General features: G+C 36.5%; 2 protein-coding genes across 6 annotated transcripts; one reads left to right on the top strand and one right to left on the bottom strand.

The window, feature by feature from the left end:
• Positions 1-342: 342 nt before the first annotated feature.
• LOC110747192 (uncharacterized) lies at positions 343-7064 on the top strand. Of its 5 annotated transcripts, none has more exons than XM_088248785.1 (14): positions 345-578; positions 1628-1736; positions 1819-2027; positions 2589-2661; positions 2864-2938; positions 3025-3135; positions 3292-3334; positions 4356-4449; positions 5125-5227; positions 5329-5424; positions 5576-5608; positions 6086-6203; positions 6555-6639; positions 6722-7064. In XM_088248785.1, exons 2-14 carry the CDS (start codon positions 1647-1649, stop codon positions 6843-6845), a joined length of 1254 nt encoding a protein of 417 aa, XP_088104911.1. In that variant the 5' UTR covers positions 345-578; positions 1628-1646; the 3' UTR covers positions 6846-7064. The 5 variants fall into 5 exon arrangements, with proteins under 5 accessions (XP_088104915.1, XP_088104911.1, XP_088104912.1 ...); XM_088248786.1 differs by having other exon boundaries at positions 1612-1736; XM_088248788.1 differs by lacking the exon at positions 345-578 and adding an exon at positions 1156-1408.
• On the bottom strand, positions 6959-11791 carry LOC110771185 (disease resistance protein RPV1-like). The gene is made up of 6 exons (XM_088248784.1): positions 11142-11791; positions 9469-10564; positions 9088-9387; positions 8106-8963; positions 7489-8020; positions 6959-7312 (listed from the first exon to the last, which is right to left on the bottom strand). Exons 1-6 carry the CDS (start codon positions 11750-11752, stop codon positions 7149-7151), a joined length of 3561 nt encoding a protein of 1186 aa, XP_088104910.1. The 5' UTR covers positions 11753-11791; the 3' UTR covers positions 6959-7148.
• Positions 11792-16409: the final 4618 nt, after the last annotated feature.

Raw genomic sequence — 16409 nt, 5'->3', positions numbered from 1 at the left:
ACTTCAACACTAATTTGTTATTTAATAAATGGGTTTTGGGTGTGTTTATAAAGTGTTTTCCATATGAGGTTTTTTTATAATTTCAGCACCCATTTTGGGTATATCAGTGAAGCTCCCTATATATAAAGGTCCATGTGTTAATATTAACAAAAAAGGTAATTCTTATTGAGTACATACACAGCGACCTACTCCAAACTAAAGGCAAGAAATTGAAGTAGAATCTCCAATTGATATATAGAATACACAGCGTGTATTAACTTAATATATTAATTAATTAGAAAAAACGCAATAAAAAAAAACTGAACGTGCGTTTCATTTAAGTAACCTCAGTTTTAAAAGGGCTGAAAGTGAAACGACGTCGATTCATACAACCCTAAAAAAATTCACACGAACTCTTCTTCTTCCTCGCGCCGCTTGGAGAATACACAGGGTTTAGGGTTGCAGCACCTCATCTGCCTGGCCACGCCTTGCAGAGCCTTCTCACGCCTTCCCACGCCTCACTGCTCTAAACGCGCAACTTGCGAAACAGCCGACCACCTCAGGCGATTTCCTGCCGCCTCGCTACGACGCGCGCGAAGGTATGCCTTTGAAAACACTGATTTGGAATGAATTGATGCGAGTTATGCAAGTTAAAGTTAAAAAGGTATTAGTTTGCTCCTGTTGTTTCTGAGTTTGCAAGACAGCCCAAGCTATTTTTTTTCCTTTCAATAATATGTATATGTGTTTAACTTCCACCGATTCCACTTTCTGTAGAAGAAGAGAGATGAGCGATAAGATTTTGGGGGTGGGGGCAGACGTGTAGAGAAGGAAGAAGGGAAAAAAAAAAAAAAAAAAAAAAAAAAAAACTTCCAGAGACGTTAAGTTAGGGTTTCTTAATCATTTTTAATTAAGAGTAAATTGGGTTTTTATTTTACAGTTAGATGTGTCCAATTTATAGTCCTTAACTTCAATTTTAATGAGGTGACATTCGAAGAACTAAAGTAAGAGAAAATCTGAGCAGAGAATCCGGATCAGTGTGAGAAACCCTCTCTTTTTTTAGATTAGATTATCATTTGTATTAAAAAAAAAAAAAAACCAACGTACAGTTACTCGATATTTATCTTAATTTGTTTTCTCTGAATTTATAAAAACCATAAAAGTCCATTTTAGAATAATAAATTATAAAAATCAGTTTTTAAAATACTAAAATCAAGTTTTTAAAATGAAATAATTTAAAAAAGAGAGAATGCTGAATCTGGACCTACATCCATTATAAATGGGCCCAAACCTCCACTTAAAGCCCAAACTAAATACTAGCCTCTATGAAAGCTTAAACCCCCAAAACCCACGGCGTCTCAGACTTCTCTGCCTCTCTCTCAACTGTCGCCGTATTTCTTCGCCGTCTTTCTTATTCTTTCACCTTCGAAAGGTTAGGGTTTCTTTCTCCCTCTCTGTTGCATTTGTTTGGTTTCTTAGCTGAGACAAGGAAAATTCGTTAACTTTAGAATTTAGGATTTCTGAATTGGTTGCGTATTTGCAATGAGATTGTATGTCCCATTAAAGCTAAAACTTTTGTGGAAGTAATTATATGAATACCCAAAATTTATAGGAATTGGTTGCTTAAATATTTAGGTTTTGGAACTCGTAGGGGCTCAGAAGTCAGAAAAATGGGGGTACCTTCAAAGCAGAAGAGAAAGGCTCGTGACAGTGACAGTGAGTTTGAGGATGATGACGATGTAAACAGTGACGAGCTAATGGTTAGTTTGTATCTATATTCTGTTATTGGGTTTTGGTAATCATTTTGGGTGGTTGTGTTGTTAATTGATGATTGTTATGTAGATGGAGCAGGAAGAGGATGACTTTGATGATGATCAGGAGGAGAAAGAAGAATCAGAAGATGAAGAGGATGAGGATGAAGAAGAATCAGAAGATGAAGAAGAAGAAGAGGGGGAGGGGGAAGAGGAAAATGGTGATGGGCAAGATGATAATAAGGATGCTGAGATAGAAGAACTTGAGAAAGAATACATGAGTCTTCGTGATCAGGAGCAGTAAGAGACTTCTGTTGACAAGCATTTTATTTTTGTTTTTACTTTTTAAGTTTGTTATGCTTAATTCGAATTAAGACATACTATATTGGTATGTGTGAGTATATGCTACTGTTAATTACATTGATGTTCTGTCTCAAATTTCAAACCATTGTAACGCTATAATATTGCATAAAGTTGCATTTTCATGCAGCACCTAAATAATATGAAAGTTGGGGGAATATCAGGTTTGAGGAAATTTAGTATTATGCTGAAGAAGTCACTAAATAAATTACATAGTTTGTGACCGTATCTATAGAAATTGAATACTGGTGCTATGTTCATCTTAGCTCTAGGCTAAGTTTCAGTAATTATTTAATTTTGTTATTGTAAAAGGACAAACCAACAGGAACATGCATTCATAAGCAAATCCTAGTGAAAAATGGTATTTAGTCCTGTATCAGGGTTATTCAGTTGTATGTGTATGCAATTTGTCTGTTCTTGATAAACAACAGAAGAACATACATACTTCAGCTAACATATGAAGTTAATTTTGTCCTTCGTTTTTTTTTTCTTTCCATGCAGAGATATTTTAAAGAATCTAAAGCGTCACAAGGATGAAGATCTTCTTAAAGGTCAAGCAGTGAAGAACCAAAAGGTGTGTTTGCAAATAATGTCTCTTATAATTTCCACAAAATATGTTTTATTCGTCAATGTGAAATTATTGTTCCTTATTTAATGCTTCTTTTTATGTGTCACCTTAAAGTTGACAAAAGGATTTATATAGCGAAGTATAATCTGATTGTTCTTCATTCTTACCCTTGTTTCTATGCTATTTTTTTTTTTACTTTTGTCGGAAGGCTCTTTGGGACAAGACTCTTGAGTTCCGATTCTTGCTTCAGAAAGCATTCTCAAGTTCAAATAGATTACCACAGGTCTGTTTCAGCAGTTTTCCTTTTCCCATTTTCCTAGCTTTTTGTCATGTTAAATATTATGTTCATACTTGAGAGGTTATCTGCAGGAGCCAGTTAGGTCTTTATTTTGTGATTCACATGAGGGTGTCAAAGCAGCATATTCGGATCTATTTAACTCATCAAAGAGAACTTTGGATTCTCTAGTGGAACTAGAAGAGGTATGACCGTTATACAAAATTATAATGTCTACTTGGTGGTTACCTTCGTAGCTTGTAGTAATATGTTAAGTAACTTATACATTATTATGGTTTTGCTAATTTTGCCATCTGTGTATACTAACATTTATCAACATCATGTTACTTTTCTTGTTACAGGCTTTACTTGAAAAGAACCCATCCATTGTTCAAGCAACAGATAGTATGTATAAACTACATTCATCATACTATTGTATTTATTTTGTAATGCAAATTGGCCCTCTACATTGGTGTGGATAAACTACCATTTTCTGTTAACAATTGCCAATATGCGAAAGGTTTTGCAATGCTTGGTGTATTCTGTTTTCTGCGGTTGAAGTTTTTAATAGCCATTTTGTGCCTCGTACTAAAGAGTGTTTAACTTATAAACCTACAATTAGCTAAGATAGAGTTAGATATGATCAAATCGAACTTTAAGGAAATGCTTCAAGTTTCCTCCCTTTTATATGATTGTGGTGTTCCACAAATTTGAGAACTTCCCTTGCAATAATTATTCACTATAATTAGTCAGATTATGTTGGTACTAAGCTAGTTACTACTAAGGGTGTCAATTGAGAGGAATGCTATAACCCACAATACAATTAATAGTTTAACGGATAGCTATAGGCCACGATCAAAGTATACTACCAGTTGTCTACGTACAGGTGGAATAGCTCATTGTGGAGAAATCTAATACAATTGTTCTGCTGGGAGTGCTTATTCAACTTAATTGATTGCAGTGGGGGAAAGACATAGAAATGATAGGGAACTGTAGCCAAGTGGTTGGAGTGGGCTCTGCCATTTCCCAAGCTCAGTCCTTTCCCAAGCTCAGTCCAAAATGCAAAGCATTGAGCTTGAGCTTGAACCAGCTCAATTTTCAAATCTAAATCTTTGCCCTTCAGCTTTGGGTCAGCTGAACTGGAGTGACGTTTGCGCTGAGTTCTGATCGAGTTCGAGTCAGCCTAATAGCTAATGGTTTTAGAGCCTATTAGGTGTGAAATTCAGAGTGGTCCTGTTGGTATGAAAAAATAGTTGTCTCTAACAAAATTTAGACACTTTTTGAATTTGATTATAGCCTTCAAGGTAACATCACTTTAGTCCGATTAAGCCAAACAAATCCGGCTTTTGGGCTATTTTCACTTTCATCAACTTCATACTGCATGTGTACATTTATTGCTTGTCCTAATATGTTTCCTGTTCTTAAGGTAAATCTGCTCGGTCAAAGCATTCAGAATCATCTAATAACATTGATGCTGATGGTGATGAGGATTGGTCACGGATTTCTCAGTTGCTTTCAAGGTACTCGGATCATATTCTAGATAATTTGAGAAGAAGGATCATACTCTGCATATGCTCTTGTTTTATTGAAATCGATCTGAACTTGTGTAAAACTGAATATATTAAATTTTGAGTTCATGCAATACCTGGCTGATCCATTTAGAGCAGCAAAAAGAAACTTGAAATTCTTATCCCTGTTTTCTTTTGGAATTTCTATTAAATGGTAGATTCAAGTATCTTAGTATTTTTTTCTCTAACTCAATCCTATAGTGTATATAATTTTTATATTTTTTTATTAGGTAGTTGACAATTAATACCTCATTAACTGTTACAGATGAGATGTACCAAACAATAGTATTTAAAGTTGGTTGATATTTTGAATTCAACTTATGGAAGTGGAGTATATTAGTATGTTTGCGAAAGGGGCTGGCAAAGGACCATGAAATGCATTTATCTTCCTTAAAAATTCTATGGCGACATATGTATACACTGAGATGTAATTATACTTGTGTGAAATTCTACTATCAAAAATCTTATACTAGCAGTCATGGTGCGACTAGTTCCCTTGCATGTTTTGTGGCATTTTGTTCTACTATGTTCAACATTTCATTATTGTGTGCATTAAAAGATTTTAATGCAATTCATTCTATAGGGGTAACTTTGTCTAACTAAGACCTTTCATGTTGTATCTTGTAGCATAGCTACTTTTAGAAACAAATCAATAGACAAATGGCAGAGGAAGACACAGGTGACCACAGGTGCTGCTGCTATTAAAAGCAAGCTGCATGCTTTTAATCAGGTTTGGCCCTATGATCGAACTTTGTAATCGACCTATGAGTAGACTTATAGCCATGCTTCGCCAGATATTCAATAGGAATGAATTTTCCTTTCCAATTGCAGAATATCAGTGAACAAGTTGCTTCTTATATGAGAGATCCAAGCAGAATGGTTAAGCAGATGCAGATGAGGCGATCGGCAGTTGGTGTATTTGGCACTGTAAGATATTAAAACTTCCCTCTAAATTGAGTTCCCAAGGTTGCATGGGCATGCTCAGACAGAATTGTGCTTCATTTATAACATCATAACAAGATAGGTTTTTCTTAATTTTGTACATCTAGTAATTAATACCTGACATATGGATGGGCAGGTTCCTGAGGGGGAGAATACTCCAAAGGGAGAGGTAATCCTACTCTTCTGAATATAATTGGCTTCACTAATGCTATGCTAATTTGAGGACCCATCTGTAGATTACATCGCAATTTAATGTCCCATGGATTTTAAATTTTTCCCATGTCGCAAATGAGGTACACATCTATTGTGTTGGATGGGTGCCAGTTTATAAATTGTTTGAACAATTTTTGGGTTGTTTGGGGTGTTTTCTTCAATTTTCTTCACATGGCCCCAGTTCTACTTCATGAGTTTGTTCCTTTGACTGCTATATACGAATGAACCATGCCATCTGTGTGTGTGAGGGCTGTTAGTTTTTTTAGTACTCATCATGCGTCATTAGCCTTAATTGTATCTTTTAATTAATATTTTGCTTCGTTTGCCACTTTGATGTGCTTGTGTGGTTTGCATTAATTTCCTCCTTGATTTGTCATGAAAGTTATGTTTCTATTTGCACAAATTGATTAATTTTATTCCTTTACTCTGTTAGGAGACACAATGTGATGCTGGTGCACAAGCTGATGGCGACCCAGAACTTTTAGACGACTCCGAGTTTTACCAGCAATTACTGAAAGAATTTTTTGAGACAATTGACCCAGCATCATCTGGTAAAGCTATTGGGGCATCCTATACTTCATACATGAATCTTTTAAATGTGCGCTTATATGGTTATACCCAATCTTTAAGAGTTCCTGTAGTTTAAAACAACAAATGCAATCAAATTGCATTGAAAAATTCGTGCATTTTCAATTGTTTAATATTGTATCTCCCCAAGTGGTCAAAGTCAATAAGGTCACTGCATTTTCTCTGTTATGGTGGGTTTGGAACTTAGTCGATCCTCAACTCTATTATTCAAGTTGCTAGAACGTTCAAAATGGAGCGGTCTGGCATAGTTGTTTCCTGTTATTGCCAGCATATTATTTAATGATTCTGATTTTCCACTATTTGGTTATCCACAGAGACGGCCTTTTATTCTCTGAAAAAGTTGCATACTAAGAAGAGGAAGATTGTGGACAGACGAGCCTCTAAGAGTCGCAAGATAAGGTATCAGTATAGGTTAATTCTTTGCTTCCCTATGTGGACCTGCTATGATTTGTTTTGGAAATTAATAAATATGCTGTTGCAGGTATAATGTTCACGAGAAGATAGTAAATTTCATGGCTCCGGAGCCTATGACCCTTCCAACTATGGTTCCAGACCTCAATAATTTGTTTGGGTTGAAGAACAAGAAACGAGCTTCTGTAGTATAGTGTATAGGCCTTTGGATCCAGGCTCTGAAATTTTGTCTGTTATTTAAATGATTTGAGTATGTTGTCCTGATATTTCTGTAATCCATTCCATACCAATTTTTGCAATGTTAGCCTCGTCTTCTGAACGCATAGCTTTGTTGTAAATCACAGTGAAGATCTGAATTGGACAGTTGCCAATTATTGGTTCAATAGAAGATGTATTTGATGCTATGAAACGAATACATTGGATGTATATATATATAAAGGGAGAAAGCCACTCTGTCGGGCAATTAACCAGCTGTTGAGTTGAGATGTACAAATAATTCAGCCACGGCTTTCTGACTGTTGCTTCTGTCTGCGTGAGAGAGAGAGCGTGAGGTTGCAAGCTGCGGTGATGAGCACTTTCCAGCCATGGAGGCAGCTGCTGCAGTTATTACTGCCTGTGGGGGCTGCAATTGAGCGATCATCCTGTTGCTCTTCTTCATTGTCTGAAAAACATACAAAAATAACATAAAATCCCAATTTAAATTATTTTTCAAATGAAATATGGATCATCAAATGCGTCAATAATTTATTAGGGGTCTTTTAATTTTTATTCTTATAATTTAGTTTGTTTTGGAAATAATTGGAGTAAAATCATCAAATGCGTCAATAAACAACACACCTCCTATATCTTCATCATTGAACAAGTATTCTGCGCTGGGAATCTCACATGGATCATTAGGATAAATGGTACTCATCAATGTCATCAGATTATGACTCTCTTGTTCCACGTGCACAAACTGGATCCCCAACTCCTTTACCTGAAAGCAATGTGCCATACGTACTGAAACCACCACTTGATCGCCACCTTCTAAGTGCTCATCCTTAAACTTCCAGTGGCTTAACCATGTAATGTGTTGTCCATCTGGAACACCAAAGTGTTCTGGTAAAGAGTACCACTTCAGACCCTTGCTCTTATTTCTGACTCTAGTAATCATATGCCCAGCAATACCTTCAATACCATCCCAATAATTGTAAAGAAATTGAGAGCTAGAACTCGCATAGACAGCACAGACGTTCAAGCCATTAATTCTGTGATTATCAAGCAAAGGCACAGTAAAAGATATTGAGGACCCTCTACTTTTATGGCTGAATTGGCCTGGAACCTCATTCCCACCAAAAAATGTGCTGAATATACCTTCCTCATACCATCCCTATATATATATGCAATGGAAATGACAATATTAGTCAACCATTTCCTGTGATCATTAGAGAGAGAGAGAGAGAGAGAGAGAGTACCCGGACGGGACGTACGGTAGGATTCAAATAAACCATTGAAAGAGAAGATGGTTCGCGCATCCAAATGGGTGCCATTGATTCCAACAAGTTGCACAATCCCAAGAGGTTGATCATTTCTGCATCAACTCTACCAATGGGTTTGTACCTGTACTCCCACTCAACTAGGTTGTAGTTGCCACCTTCTGATAAAGAAAGTGTGAAGTATGAAGAGGATTGATACGTTATTTTTTCCAATGATATGCAATCTACGATACGCAAGTGACCATGTTTTGGTAAACCCACAAGCGATTTGAGCCTTGTACACTTCTCAAAAGAGAGTTTATCGAGCCTTGTTAAACCTTGGATGCAATTTGGCAGGCTACAAATTGGATTATTCCCTACGTTTAGTCTTCGCAGTGAAGATAGATTACTAAAATCCCTAGGAAAGTTGTCATTCGAAAGATTGCACCCCCAAACACTTAAATTTACTAAAGAGCATGGTAAAGAACTCCAGATACCTAAACTTCTTCCTCGCCATACTTGAGTTATCTGGATTTCATCTATCTTAAGCACTTTCAGAGATTCCATGTTCCTTAATATCTCAATTGATAACCTATTAAGATTTGTGCAACCAGATATAATAAGTGTTTCAAGTGATTTTAGCATAATCATGTTCTCTGGAAGCATCCTAATATTTTTGCAATCCTTCATAGTCAAGTACACAAGTCTCTCAAGGTTCCCAATGGATTCATTGACATCAACCAGTCTTTCACAATCTACAAGAATCAATTTCTCTAGATTTGGGCAAAATGAGAAGTTGGTGATTTCTGTAAGTGAATGAGAATGGCTGAGATCAAGGATCTTCAATGATGAAAGACGCTGTAGGGGAAAAAATGAACATAAGAAAAAAATTGTGGGGAGTTACTTGTTATAGATATATATATATTTTTACGAAACTAAAAGCCAAATGAAAGGGAAAATTGAAAAGCGTAGAGTAACATACTTTTGTTCCTTTGAAGACTTGACTCAAGCGGCTATATTGCATTTCAAGAACAACCAGGCTCCCCAAAGGAAAATCTGTGGGTATAGAATCCAAAGGAAACTTATTCCAACACAACCATCTTAATCTTGTACAAAATTCTGCATAAGATCCATCGAGTTGTACATGATTAAGATGGAGTAGTTTTAGTTCACGCATCCTTGCAAATGCATTGGTTTCCAAGACTATCTCCGTTGAGTTTATGTGACTGTTTCTAGGGAGCATGTGCATGTCGAGGACAAGGCCTTCAATTGAATATGTACCCTACAGAAGAAAGGGGAAAACATTTGAAAAATATTTACATATGAAAAACATATATGTGTGCATATACGACATTTTTCTTACATTCTTTTTTGTCAAGATATTGAAAGCATCCTTATGTTGCCACACTCTACTACGCTTCCAAGGCTTCTCTGATTCTAGGCGAACAATTTCTCTTCCCATTCGACAGATCATGTCATGCATCTGCACCTCCTTACCAACAATACTCACCAAACATCTATCGATGAGATTTTGAATGCCAACAATTGTATAGAAATCACATCCATCTAGTATGTTAACAATGTAGTCTTTGTCCTTTCCGATAAAGAAACAAGCAATGTGGAGGAATAAATTTCGGTCATGGTCATCTTGCAAAGAGTCATAGCTTACTCTTAGTTTATTTACTATTTCACCATTTGGAATGGCTTCTAACTTCTCCAGTGCACTTTTCCATACATCTATACTTTCCCCCAACAACGAAGAACCTATAACTTGAAGAGCTAATGGAAGTCCTCCGCAATGATCGACTAGCTTCTCCGAATATTCTATGTAATCTTCAATGGGATGGTCTCGGCCAAAAGCGTGCCAACTTAAGAGCTCCAATGATTCTTTGCTATCCAAAGTTTGAACTGCATGCATCTTAGTACTTTGATGAGCCTTTAACAATCTTGCACGTCTAGTTGTTATGATGATTTTACTTCCTTGACAAAACTGATCTTTCATCCCAAGCAGCGCATCTAATTGGCTAATATGATCCACATCGTCGAGAACAAGAAAAACCCTTTTAGAGCTTATCGCATCTTTTATCTCAGTCATTCCCTTGCTAACACTGTGTATTTTTACTTTTCTCCCATACAAAATATCCGAAAGAAGTTGCATTTGTATTTGAACTAGGCCATTGGGCAGTTGTGAAATTTCTCTAATGTTTTCAAGGAAGCTGCTTGCATCAAATCTTCTAAAGTTTGTATTATAAACAGACTTTGCAATGGTTGTCTTCCCTATTCCACTCATGCCATAAATTACAAGTATGCCGACATCATCTGATCCATCTTGTAACCATAAATTAAGTTTGTTGACTCGAGAATGCATTCCGATCATAATGTGGGGAACACTTAGGGGTTTACGCCTTAGTTTTTCTCCTATCACTTGAACAATCTTGTTGATAAACTTTGACTCGTGTCTGAAAAGTTGCAATCCAAATGAAAAAAGAATTCAAAAATCCTTGCAATAGTACAATCCGTAAACTAAGTTGATTTTTTCCATCAATTTTTGCACATGTTCTCATTTGAAAAACCCAACTTTCAGATTTGCTTGATTTGCTTAAAATGAGCTTGGGGTTTCTGAAAAACATTCTTATGGAATTGTAAATTTGTGTTCCATTTTGATTTTCATGGATTAGGCATCAAAACTTTCTTCGGATTTGATATTGAAAATTTGGGAGTTTTTAAAATGAGCTTGATGCTTCATGCATATTTTGTAGTACGCTTCGTAACTAAAATCCACGAATGTACACCTTTTTTTTATAATCAATTTGTACCTATGTTCAAATTTGAGCTTCCATTTTTCTAATTTTAGTTATCACACCCTGATAGAGAAAAATCATATTAAATCTCCATTAATAACCCGTCCGAAGGAATTATATTTAGTTTTAGGAGTGAGTGTGCAAAAAAAAATATATCCTCTCGACTGATTTTGTAAATCATATTAAATCTCCCTGCCAGATCTGTAAATAAAAGAAGTGGTAGGAAAGAGATTACCCATCAGCTTGATTTTGTAAGACCATCCCTGCCAGATCTGCAACCTCTGCAAGTGCGTCCTTCCATGCCTTCACCTTCTTCGGGGGTTGAGATTTTTGGTGTCTAGCAAATGCCCTTGCAAGACTTCCTGTCTGCTTCCGCAAATGGGATGGATTCACGTCGTAGAAGACAGGTAAAACGACATAGTCAGGTGAGGTCCTCTTGCGTTCAAGGATCATCACAAGCTCGTCAAGGCACCATCTGGACGACGCGTAGTCTTTCGAAAACACAATAACAGAAGTTCTTGAGTGTTTGATTGCTTTCTGGAGTTCGGGCTTAATATCTTCTCCTCTCTCCAGCTCATCGTCGTCTCGGAAAGTGTGAAATCCGGCATTGACCAAGGCTGTGAAGAGGTGGTCAGTGAAAGTCTTGCGAGTGTCTTCACCTCTGAAACTGAGGAACACGTGATAACGACAAGATCGAGAAGTATTAGAAGAGGAGGTTTGTTGAGTTGCTCTCACAAGTGCCATGGATGAGGTGTGGTGAAGAAACAAACTGTCTGAATGGAAATAAATTATAAGGTTTTGGGTAAACAAGCAGCTCATGAATGACCAAATGAAAGGATAGCGCATCCATCGACTTAAAAAGCAATTATTTTTAGTCAAGCAAATGAAACAAAGATGTCTTTGTCTAGAGGGCGGCCAGAGTTTTTTACTTGTTTTAAGGTAAACAATTAGCTACTTGGCGACAGTGACAAGTTGTAGTCCTTTATTAATTAGTATTGTTCACTTTCTAATGTCATTACGAGTTGTTTGTTTTGTCCAGAAATATAAAATAAAGGAGTAGTTGGAGTTCTGTGTCTTTTATAAAGATATGGCCACTTGAAAACTGAGTAATGGCGAACGACAAAGTCTCAGTTCATACCATGGACTGAGTAAACCTCTCCCTATTATCGCTTTGGTCTTGATGGATCACATTTATGCGCCAATATCCTGCTAATTCTCAAATACTAGAAGTGTCATGCACAACTTGCAGGGAGTGATCACTGAGGCAACTGCTTCCAAAAACGAGGAGGACTATGCTAAATCTAGTTCAACCCAATCTAACTTCATACTATTGTTGCCTGAACTTTTTCAGATCTGATGAATATGGGAAATCCAAACTGATTTGATTTGTTATGAATTTTTTGTTGGAATTTGAGAGTGTTATTAATTCCAATCTAACTTCTAACATTTATTGTAGAAAAATAGACAAGAGAGAAGTTTGGGTTGAATCACTCGATGATTTGATTCATGTTGAGATACACCATATATACAGGATTCTGGCGGTGGTCAACTATAACAAAAGAGGAAAATACATGATTACAGGGATTTGTACATAAATTATACCAATCACGTTGTGATGGGAGGTTGACTTGAGATAGTGGGATTCTTGGCTTGATTGTCGTTCTCTTCAATCACATCATGCTACTTTTGTTGTTGTTACAGGCTTTACTTGAAAAGAAAGAACCCATGCGTTGTTCAAGCAACAGATAGTATGTATAAACTACTTCATCATACTATTTGTATTTATTTTGTGGGAAAATGCTAGGCTTACCACATTTTTCATACCACCTCTCTAATAGAGGTGGGCCCCATTGTATTGGTGGGCTCCACATCTATTAGAGAGGTGGTATGAATGTGGTATGAAAAATGTGGTAAGCCTAGCATTACCCTTATTTTGTAACGCAAATTGGCCAATATGTGGAAGATTCTGCTCTGCTTGGCGTATTCCGTTTTCTTATTGGGTACTTATGAATCTCAAATTAGAAACGAATCCACATATACATATATGTAATATGTATGCCTATAAATGAAAAAATATATATATAAATATATATAGATCTTGATCATCATTCGAATAATGTTAAAATCCCCTTTGTAAATTAATCTATTGCATATTTCATATAATACTCGTGAGAGCCTAAGAACAAGTCAAAAAATGTCGAAGATAATTTCAATAATTTCAGTAATCAGTATATAATAAGTTGTATATTATAATTAGGAATCAACACATTTTCCTTTTAAGCAACGAAGGAAAATGAAAATGTTGTAAATTCTCTAACAAATAATATATTAAACTCCTTTTAAGCAACACACGTGTATCTTTTACAGAAATGAGTTGTATGCCTATTATTCTCTGTGGGACTAGCTTACACTCAATTGGAAATGAATGCTTATTACTACACGTGTGTTTGTCTTTTCAACAAAATAAAGTGGTTTTTCAAGATGGTTTCCAAGTGTTTGTCTTTTAGTGGTCCAAGATTCCAAGTGGTGTCAGAGAGATGTCAGCTGTATGAAGCAGGCATACATCAAACAAATTGACTGTCCTAGTTTGTGCTATTTTCACTTTCATCAACTTAATACTGCATGTGTACATTTATTGCCTGTCCTAATATGTTTCCTGTTCTTAAGGTAAATCTGCTCGGTCAAGGTATTCATAATCATCTAATAACATTGATGCTGATGGTGATGAGTATTGGTCACGGATTTCTCAGTTGCTTTCAAGGTAATCGGATCATATTCTAGATAATTTGAGAAGAAGGATCATACTCTGCATATGCTCTTGTTTTATTGAAATCGATCTGAACTTGTGTAAAACTGAATATATTAAAGGAAAAAGTACAGTAAATCCCTCAACCTATAGGGTCACTTACGAGTTCATACCCGATTTTGGGAACATTTACGAGTACATACTCAACGTCACGGAAAACCTACAAATGGCCCTCTCCGTTAGTGAGATCGTCAGAAAATCTGTTATCTGCCTACGTGGCATTTGTGGGACTCATTTTTTAACTGATGTGGACTTATAGGTGGACAAATAAATAATAAAAAATTATGTACATGTTAAAAATAATTTTAAAATCATATTAAAATTATTAAAAAATGAAAATAAAAAAAATCTCCTCTCTTCTCCTACCCAACCAACCCTCTCTCCCACCTGACTCAACCCCACCTCTCAGCCACCCCTCTCCCGTCGCCCACCCCCAAACCCAACTCTCTTTCTCTCTCCTCCTCCCTCCCAACCTACCCCAACTTCTCCAGAAACCTGAAATTGGGGCTTTTTAGTGTTCTGCAACCTTCAAATTCGAATTTGATCAATAAATTGACCAAGTACAAATGAGGTTTTGAAATCAATTTGAGTTTGGTGGGTTATGGCGACTGGCCTGGTTTTCTTGATTTTGATTTTGATTTCTTTTTTTTTTTGGTAGGGGAAGATGGGTTCAGTGAAGTTCACGGAGTTGGTTGGGTGTGTGGCGTGGGTTCCTGGAGGAGAGATCCAACAACAACACCTCATCCGCCATTGAAAACTTAGATTTGAATTGATTGATACAAAAACTTACAAAACTTAGCTTAAGTATGGAGCTGTGGATGGTGGTGGTGATGGTGTGTGTCATTATGAATATTTATGGACAAACATTCAAAGCAGAAGCAATCAGAGTACGTCATTGCAAAGCTCATCCTTCTTCTCCCCAAATTTAAACCCATTTTTCAACAACATTAGGAAATACAAATCGTCAAGAAATTTGGAAAAGAAGAATATTGGTAAAGTACTGTGATAGGTTGATTTCCAAGACAAAATTCCTTAAGAAACTGATAAACCCAGAAACAAGATTAATTTTTGGAACAAAATGACAAAGTTCAAACAAACATAAACTTGAAAAAGAACAGAGGCCAAAAAGGCAGTTACTTCACCAATAACAAACGATGAAGATACTTCCCCAAATGTATTGTTCTAGCTATAAGAACGAAAAAGACGCATATAATTCCTCAAATTTAAACTCATTTTGCAGATCCTAATATTGTTCTAGCTCCGGCGAGATCTGAGGAACGACGACGAGCTCGCAAGGTCTTGAAAACATCCCCCATGGCGTGTCGCGAAGACCCATTTTGCAGATCCTAATATTGTTCTAGCTCCGGCGAGATCTGAAGAACGACGATGAGCTCGCAAGGTCTTGAAAACATCCCCCATGGCATGTCGCGAAGACCCAACCACCTGGGTTTTACAGATCAAAGATTTCTAGGTCCAAAGGAAAGAGAGAGAAAGACGACGAATCTGGCGAGGAAGCATTGAGGGGCTGGGTGTTTTGGCCGCGGTGTTAGGTCTGGTACAGTAGTAAGACGCCGATTGAGTTTGGTGGGTTATGGAGGTCAGGAGAAATGGGAGAAGATGAGTTTTTTTTTTTTTTTTTGGGTTTTTAGATTTTTTATTTATTGTTTTTTCATTTTTTTAATTAATTTTATTTCTTATGTGGAGTCCACGTCTGTTAAAAAATGGGTCCCACAAATGTCACGTAAGTAGATAACGGATTTTCTGACGATCTCGCTAACGGAAGGGGGCAATTTGTGGGTTTTCCGTGACGTTGTGTATGTACTCGTAAATATTCCCAAAATCGGGTATGAACTCGTAAGTGACCCTATAGGTTGGGGGGTTTACTGTACTTTTTCCTATATTAAATTTTGAGTTCATGCAATACCTGGCTGATCCATTTAGAGCAGCAAAAAGAAACTTGAAATTCTTATTCCTGTTTTCTTTTGGAATTTCTATTAAATGGTAGATTCAAGTATCTTAGTATTTTTTTCTCTAACTCAATACTATAGTGTATATAATTTTTATATTTTTTTTATTAGGTAGTTGACAATTAATACCTCATTAACTGTTACAGATGAGATGTACCAAACAATAGTATTATAAAGTCGGTTGATATTTTGAATTCAACTTATGGAAGTGGAGTATATTAGTATGTTTGCTAATTAAAGGGGCTGGCAAAAGACCATGAAATGCATTTATCTTCCTTAAAAATTCTACGGCGACGTATGTATACACTGAGATGTAATTATACTTGTGTGAAATTCTACCATCAAAAATCTTATACTAGCAGTCATGCTGCGACAAGTTCCCTTACATGTTTTGTGGCTAGTCTGGTTTGTCAAGGCATCTTGAAATTGTTATTTGGTGTTTGCCACTTGCTACTTCTTTCATGTTGTATCTTGTAGCATAGCTACTTTTAGAAACAAATCAATAGACAAATGGCAGAGGAAGACACAGGTGACCACAGGTGCTGCTGCTATTAAAAGCAAGCTGCATGCTTTTAATCAGGTTTGGCCCTATGATTGAACTTTGTAATCGACCTATGAGTGGACTTATAGCCATGCTTCGCCAGATATTCAACAGGAATGAATTTTCCTTTCCAATTGCAGAATATCACTGAACAAGTTGCTTCTTATATGAGAGATATCCAAGCAGAAT

The sequence above is a fragment of the Prunus avium genome, chromosome 2 (assembly GCF_965620075.1).
Source record: "Prunus avium chromosome 2, drPruAviu1.hap1.1, whole genome shotgun sequence".
In the NCBI taxonomy this organism is placed as follows: Eukaryota; Viridiplantae; Streptophyta; class Magnoliopsida; order Rosales; family Rosaceae; genus Prunus; species Prunus avium.
This window is presented reverse-complemented; position numbering and strand designations above follow the sequence as displayed.

What these genes read in the sequence shown, in the direction of transcription:
- LOC110747192 (XM_088248785.1), top strand. Translation starts at nt 1,647, where the DNA reads ATGGGGGTACCTTCAAAGCAGAAGAGAAAGGCTCGTGACAGTGACAGT. An exon ending in GTTCAAATAGATTACCACAG is followed by an intron (nt 2,939 to 3,024) that starts GTCTGTTTCAGC and finishes GGTTATCTGCAG; the next exon opens with GAGCCAGTTAGGTCTTTATT. An exon ending in TCTAAGAGTCGCAAGATAAG is followed by an intron (nt 6,640 to 6,721) that starts GTATCAGTATAG and finishes ATGCTGTTGCAG; the next exon opens with GTATAATGTTCACGAGAAGA.
- LOC110771185 (XM_088248784.1), bottom strand. Translation starts at nt 11,752, where the DNA reads ATGCGCTATCCTTTCATTTGGTCATTCATGAGCTGCTTGTTTACCCAA. An exon ending in TTACAAAATCAAGCTGATGG is followed by an intron (nt 10,565 to 11,141) that starts GTAATCTCTTTC and finishes GCAACTTTTCAG; the next exon opens with ACACGAGTCAAAGTTTATCA. An exon ending in ATATCTTGACAAAAAAGAAT is followed by an intron (nt 9,388 to 9,468) that starts GTAAGAAAAATG and finishes TTTCTTCTGTAG; the next exon opens with GGTACATATTCAATTGAAGG.